At 38.9% G+C, this 6,685-nt stretch overlaps 1 protein-coding gene across 1 annotated transcript in view; it reads left to right on the top strand.

Annotated features, from left to right (window-relative positions):
- The window catches only part of cfap74 (cilia and flagella associated protein 74), a 52,478-nt gene extending 46,222 nt beyond the window's left edge, over window positions 1-6,256 (top strand). Inside the window, exons 31-37 of the mRNA XM_061057211.1 lie at window positions 207-362; window positions 546-684; window positions 1,975-2,129; window positions 2,319-2,448; window positions 4,093-4,226; window positions 5,266-5,400; window positions 5,898-6,256. Coding sequence (XP_060913194.1) covers window positions 207-362; window positions 546-684; window positions 1,975-2,129; window positions 2,319-2,448; window positions 4,093-4,226; window positions 5,266-5,400; window positions 5,898-6,002 — 954 coding nt within the window. The 3' untranslated portion in view covers window positions 6,003-6,256. The remainder of the gene's footprint in view (window positions 1-206; window positions 363-545; window positions 685-1,974; window positions 2,130-2,318; window positions 2,449-4,092; window positions 4,227-5,265; window positions 5,401-5,897) is intronic.
- Window positions 6,257-6,685: the final 429 nt, after the last annotated feature.

Genomic DNA, 6,685 nt, shown 5'->3' with positions numbered 1-6,685 from the left:
TGGAGGAAAGAGTAAGTAAAGACCGCAAAGAGGTGGAGTTATCCAAAATGAACTGTATCCCTTATTAATCCACTGATTTCAGTTCATCAGATAAACCATTTTGCCATCCAATCACATGAAAGATTATTTATTCCTATATCTATATTATTGTATTCATTTTAAATATACAGTAATGTCTTACCCACTCTTTGTCTACTGTTCTCTAGTACTGTGAGACTTTGGAAGTGCATAGCCACAGGATGACACTGGAGATGACTCTTTCTGGGGATGGTGTGGTCCCTGTTGTTACCTGCATCCAATCAGGAGACCTACTTGACTTTGGCTATGTGTTTGAGGAGGAGAGCGCCTCAAAGGTCGTGAAGGTAAGGTAAGATTATGGGAAATGGGAAAAAAAGTACAAAAAGAAACAAAATAATGGTTTTAAATTGTTTTTTCCGCATCTTATCCTCAAACAAGACAAAGACAAGGTGTTCACTTATGCACTGATTATCTTGATGCTTTTTATGAGGCCTCAGAACTGTCATTAAACCTTGTTTTGCCTGCAGCTGCAGAACAGCTCTGTCGTGGCAGTAAAGTTCAGGGTGCTGCTGGCCAGCTTCTGTCCCTCCAGGACTCAGGGTGAAGCTGATGATGTGGCCCACCAGCTTGGGAGTTATAAAGACATAAAGGTCCAACCTAAAGTGGGTAAGATTTGACTGAGAGTGCAGTGCAGTGCAGTGCAGTGCTCTGAAACTCACAGCAGCCTGAATGCATGTAGATGTAATGCAATGAATTAAGGTTTTGCTGCCATAACATTACAGTTCAACAAGTTTGATGTATGTATTTTCTCAGCTGAACATCTATATTGTGCACAGAGAAAATAATCAGAGATATAATAAATGATTAAAGAATCATGGAAAATGGTAAATGAACTATACTTAAATAGGAATTTTCTAATGTTCTGACCACTAAAAGCTCTTGTACTCCACATGTCTCATTCACCCATTCACACAAACAGACATTATAACACTGATGGTAGAGAATTAATTGTTAAGTGTCCATCAATAGTAACTCATCCCATTCATACACATCCAAATGCTGCTGGCCATGCATTCAGGAGTCATTTGGGGTTAAGTGTCTCGCCCAAGGACACTTCGACACATGGATTGCAGAAGCAAGCTTGAAACTATTTCACATTATTTATATTAGTTATATACTACTTCAGCCTGTTGCACCACCTATGTGTAAGTTCAGCCTTAAGTCGTGGTGTTAAGTCAACATTAAATTCTACATTGAAACAAGTTATTTTGCTTTGTGGGAGTGCAAAACAAAGTCATCATACATTTATATGGGATGTAATCTATACTGGCATCATTTATGTATTTGCGGTACATTTTCTGTAAACATATTTGTTTCAGCATCCAGCATAGCACAATAAAGATATTTGTGCTATGTATAGGCCAGGTAGTAGGCACCAGCTCAGAATAGTGTTTGCACACAGTGACTGATAACCCCTACTCATTTCGCCCTAAAATAGTTACATGTGTCTTTAAAAGATTTTTTAAAGCAATCTTTAAAAGCTTGGGCTATTGTCTTTTTTCCCAAAAAAAATCCATGTAGATGTCTTAACAACGCTCAATGAACTTTAAATGTGCACTCCAGATCTTTTCTGACCTAGTTGAGTAATGTCATTAGGTTTTTTTAATGAATCTTTATTTAATCAGGTTATTAACCCATTCATAACAGTGATCTCTTTCACAAAGGTGACATGGCCAAGGGGGCAGCAGCACACGTCAAAATAATAAACAACACAAGATTAAGAAACAGAATAAGTGACATATCTGAACAGTCATAAATGTAACATGACCAGGGTGTTAAAAGGTCAATATAATAATCTACATGTATTAATAGCTCATTCAAATACAAATATAGTCCATTCAAATAATAACAGTAGGAGATACTGTAGTTTCAGGAAGTATTTTGTATTTTCTTCAGGAACCCAGAACTACAGTGGGTTAAGTGTGTTCAGCGTTGTGCCAGTAGAGGGCAGCATTGCTCCAGGACAGAGCAAGGACGTCACTGTCACCTTCCAGCCTGACCATCCGTCTGTAAACTATTCTGACAGACTAACAGTAGAGTTAATGAATAAGGTCAGAAGAACACCCCACACACACACACACACACACACACACAACCAGACACACACAACCAGACCTTGTCCTTTATCACTGCTTTAAAAGTTGTCTCATGCTTCATATGCTTACTCTTGCATCCTGTATTTTCTCATTTCACTCTGTTACTCATGAAATAACAATCAATGTGCTATTCCTGTTTCTCAGAGTAAAGTGTGTGTGATGGATCTAAAGGGTGCAGCTTCTTCCCATAACATGTATCTATATGGAGAAGAACTTCTCACCATGCCCACTGGAGCCCTCCTTCCTCCACTGATAACCGGACTACAACTTACAGGTATCAAAACCTTCCTCTTCATTTTCTTCTTCAAGTTTAGTACTTCAGGTATTATGAACATGGGGTAGTCGTATTTAACTTCTAGTCAATGTAGGTTCATTATAGTACAGGTTTTTTGTGGTATTGTACGTGGTAATGGATTAAAGTCTTTTTAGCCTTTATACTCAACGTCAGACCCACAGGGAACTCAGCTGAAGAATATAAAGACACTGTCACTTTAAAGATGACGAGCAACCCTAAGAGTCCTGCTCTTTAACTTAACATCCTGTACTTTATCCACAATACATTATTTATACCACTTATCCTGCTGTGGGTCACTGCTGTGGTGTCATTGGTTGAGGGGAAGGGTAGACTCTGGACATGTAGCCAGTCGATCACAGGGCGTACACATGAAGACAGACAACCACTCATCCACTCTCAGTTTATAGTAACCAATAAACCTAGTGTGCATGTTGAACTGTAGGAGGAAGCCTGAGTACCTGGAGAAAAAAAAACACACAGCCGTAGTAGAACAAGCAAATGCTTTGCAGCAACGGTGCTCATCACCACTGAACCTCTCCCCAACTTTTCTTTTTGCAATCTATAAAAATGTGTTATACGTACTTGAAAACAGTTTGGTAGTTATACACATGCTTTATCGTTTGATTGAATGAATGACGTTATTAAATTGAAACCAGAGGATTTCTAGCATACACTAGTATTTACCAGCTGAGCCAGTGTTTCTCTAAGGCTGTACTTAGGCATTGACTCTGTTATAAAGTTATATTCATCATTTTTATTAGGTATGTGAATAGTACTAGCATGATATTGTTGTTAATTAGCATGAAACAAAAAGTAAAAGCTGGGGCAGATGGGAATTAATCTTGATTAGTTCTGTTGGTATTAAAGTAGAGTACTGCACAATTTGACTTTTCCTTGTGATGTTGGCGCTGTATGAAAAGCTGGGGTCTCACCACAGTGATTAAATGGTAAATGGACTTGAGCTTATAAAGAGCTTTTCTAGCCTTCTGGCTACTCAAAGCACTTTTACACTCTACCCATTCACACACTGATGGCAGAGGTTGTTATGTAGTGAGACCATCAGAAGTAACTAATCCCATTCATACACCGCCGACAAAGCAGCGGGAGCAATTCAGGGTTAAGTGTCTTGCCCAGAACACATCGGACATGTTGCTGCAGGAGCTGGGGATCGAACCCTCGAACAGTTGAGAGACGAGCCACAGCCACCCCCTAATTAAAGTTTACTCTTAGATGAACTTGTGGAGGTTGTATCATTTTTATTTTTTTTCAATCAGAAGTTGAAAATGTAATTGAAACCCACAACCTTGTGGTGTGTCAGAGACATCAGGCCAAGGTCAGAAAGAATCAACCTATCTGAAGATCTTGTATATCTGTACAAAAATGATCAAACTTCAATCCAGTATGTGTTGAGATATATCAGTTAGAACACACGTGGAGTCTTGGCTGTAGCATTGCTCAATTACATTCAAATGTTTAAATGATTTCATTGGTTTTTAGAGAGATGCACATGAACTGTGCAATGAAAATCTTTAAAATATATGGTTGTCCTAGAGCTAACTAAAGAAAATGTCTGCAAGGGCTTAAACTGGCATACCTTCTGGTTTTCTCCTTTTGATATAGTAGACTCAGAGGTGATGGAGAAGCCAACCGTCTCTGTGCTGGTGACCCTGCAGGCAGGCTGCTGCACAGGAGCCATCACACCAGCAGTAAGGGAGCTGCAAGTGGGCTGCATCCGCTCTGCACAGCCCAGTAAGAAGGTACTGTGATGTCATCAGATATAGAGGCAGTAGGTTTATTTTAGCATGGAGCTGACTGATGCTTCAAAAAGTGCATAGAGTGCATCTTCAGGTAGTTAGTATTCTGGTATTAACATGGAAACGTCACACAAACTTTCTAAAAAAAAAACATAATTATTCTACTGTATATTAATATCTAGAGTGGGTGAGTGTCTTGCCCTCACTGATTTGACACCTCATTCAGTGTTTCCCACAGTTTGAGAATTTACTTGTGATGGATGGAGTGGAAGTTGCTTGGTGTGTGACACGGGGCACTTTATATGCAGGTTCAGTAATAAACCAGCCAAACAAACTGCTTATTAAAAAAAATCTATTTACCTGTTCAGCATCAATACCTATTTAAATATAAGTAATAAACTATTAAACTGCAGTTATCATTTTCAAAATACATCACATAAGAGAACACAAACTTCAACTTGTGCACAGCAATCTGTAAATGGTTAATGGACTTGTACAGCCGTTTTCTAGTCTTCTGACCACTCAGAGCGCTTTTACACTGTACGTCACATTCACCCATTCACACCATTTTCACACACTGTTGACAGTAGCTGCTATGTAAAGTGCCATACTAATCCCTTCACATGTTCTAATGCTTTCACATGCTGCTGCCGTAGAGGCGGATGCAATTTGGGGTTCAGTGTCTTGTCCAAGAACATGTCGATCCCCCAACTTTGCAGCTGAGAGACCACCTCTATATTTACATCCTTTGTCAAAATATCTTTATCATTTACATCACTTATTAACGAATATTTGAATATTTTTCTAGCCAAATGATGAGCCAGTTGGAGAGTTATGCACCTCAGCACTCCTGGTATAATATCCTAATTAATTGACATGGGCACCAAAAGGAAACAGAAAACCCATCAGGGCACTTTTTCCACCCAGATGTTACCCAGTTTAAAACAGTCAGAAACAGACTTTCATAATTGTAGAGCTCTCCCCTGGTGTCCTGCAGATATTAGTGTAGTAAATTAATTTTTGTCTTGACTATTTTCCCCAGAGTGGAGAGTTTCACTGGGATAACTTGGCATTGCTGCACCAGCAGGGCTTCAACGTGGAACCCAGCAAAGGCACAGTGGAGGCAGGTCAAACACGCACCATTGTTGTCACATGGACTCCCCACAGTGGATACAAGGTCAGCAAGAGATTCATGTTATGGTTTTTGAATCAAGATCTTTTTATTAAGAACAGAATGCATGTAAATGTTTTTGTAGTCTAGTTAATTCTGTGTCAAGCTAAAGTGTCATAACAAGGCTTCTTATGAGCGTGTTGTATTTATCAGAGGACCAAATGACTTGACGGGATCATATAAGGTCAAAGTATACTTATTATACTTATATACTTATTTAAGATGCACCAAAAGGCTGCTTATTTACACTGAAACGCTGTCATTAGAATAGAAAAACATTAGTTGAATTTTAAAGTTTAAAAAAGTAAATTTAGTTGTGGTAATAAAATCAATGCCTACATTCTGCCAGGGGAAAAAAATCATATCCAATCTAACACCACCATGAACCTTCAACCAGCAACTTTAACTTTTTAACAGGTTGTGCTGATTTTGTGTATGTGTGTGTGTGTGTGTGTGTGTGTGTGTGTATTGTGTGTGTGTATATGTGTGTGTGCATATTTCAGCCCTATGAGATGGTGCAGACATGTGCGCTTCTTACCCTGAAGGGGGATGAGAGGTATGTTTACAAAGTTACCCTGATGGCATCGGTCTCCACCACTGCTGACTGATCTCTGCAGTACCTGGATGCCAGTCATACACTGACGCAGAACACATAAAAATGCCTATGTCTATATTGTGTGTGTTTGTGTGTGTTTTTGTGTTGACCTTTTGACTTCCAAGAGCCAGCAGGGGTTCTATGTTAGTTTAAGAGAAACAAACACTTCCTCCCTCTTCTTGTTGAAAACTCAACATGTGCATTATATTGAATGTTACAGTAATTAGTCTTTGATTTGTTATGTCAGGTCTGGAAGCATGTACACATTCTGTCCAAAATCCATTGTAACAACATAAACACATTATGACAACATGTGGCCTTGATTTAATGTTCTGTTTGTTTAGTTGTATGCTAATATGATTTGACTGTTTGCTTTGGGCTCTGCATGTGATTTAAAGTCAATAAACTAAGAATGTATTCAGTCCATGTGTTGCTTAACACTCAAAGTTTTGCATATTAAAAATGGAATCCAAAAAGTGCATAATACTCTCAGGCATTCTGTTTTTTTCTGTTATGGTGTTGGGGGCATTTTCCCAGCATGCTTTCAATATAACTATCGCTTTTATCCTCAGAGGGAAGAGTCACTACAAGTCAAAACAATACTGTTCTGGTTATCGCCTTCATCCTATGATGAAAGTGATCTCTTCTTGTTGACAATGCTCCCATTCATACATCACTGGGGGTCACTCAAAGGTT

This window comes from Labrus mixtus, chromosome 15 (assembly GCF_963584025.1).
Source record: "Labrus mixtus chromosome 15, fLabMix1.1, whole genome shotgun sequence".
In the NCBI taxonomy this organism is placed as follows: Eukaryota; Metazoa; Chordata; class Actinopteri; order Labriformes; family Labridae; genus Labrus; species Labrus mixtus.
The sequence above is the reverse complement of the archived record's forward strand: the minus strand, read 5'-3'. Positions and strand labels throughout refer to the sequence as shown.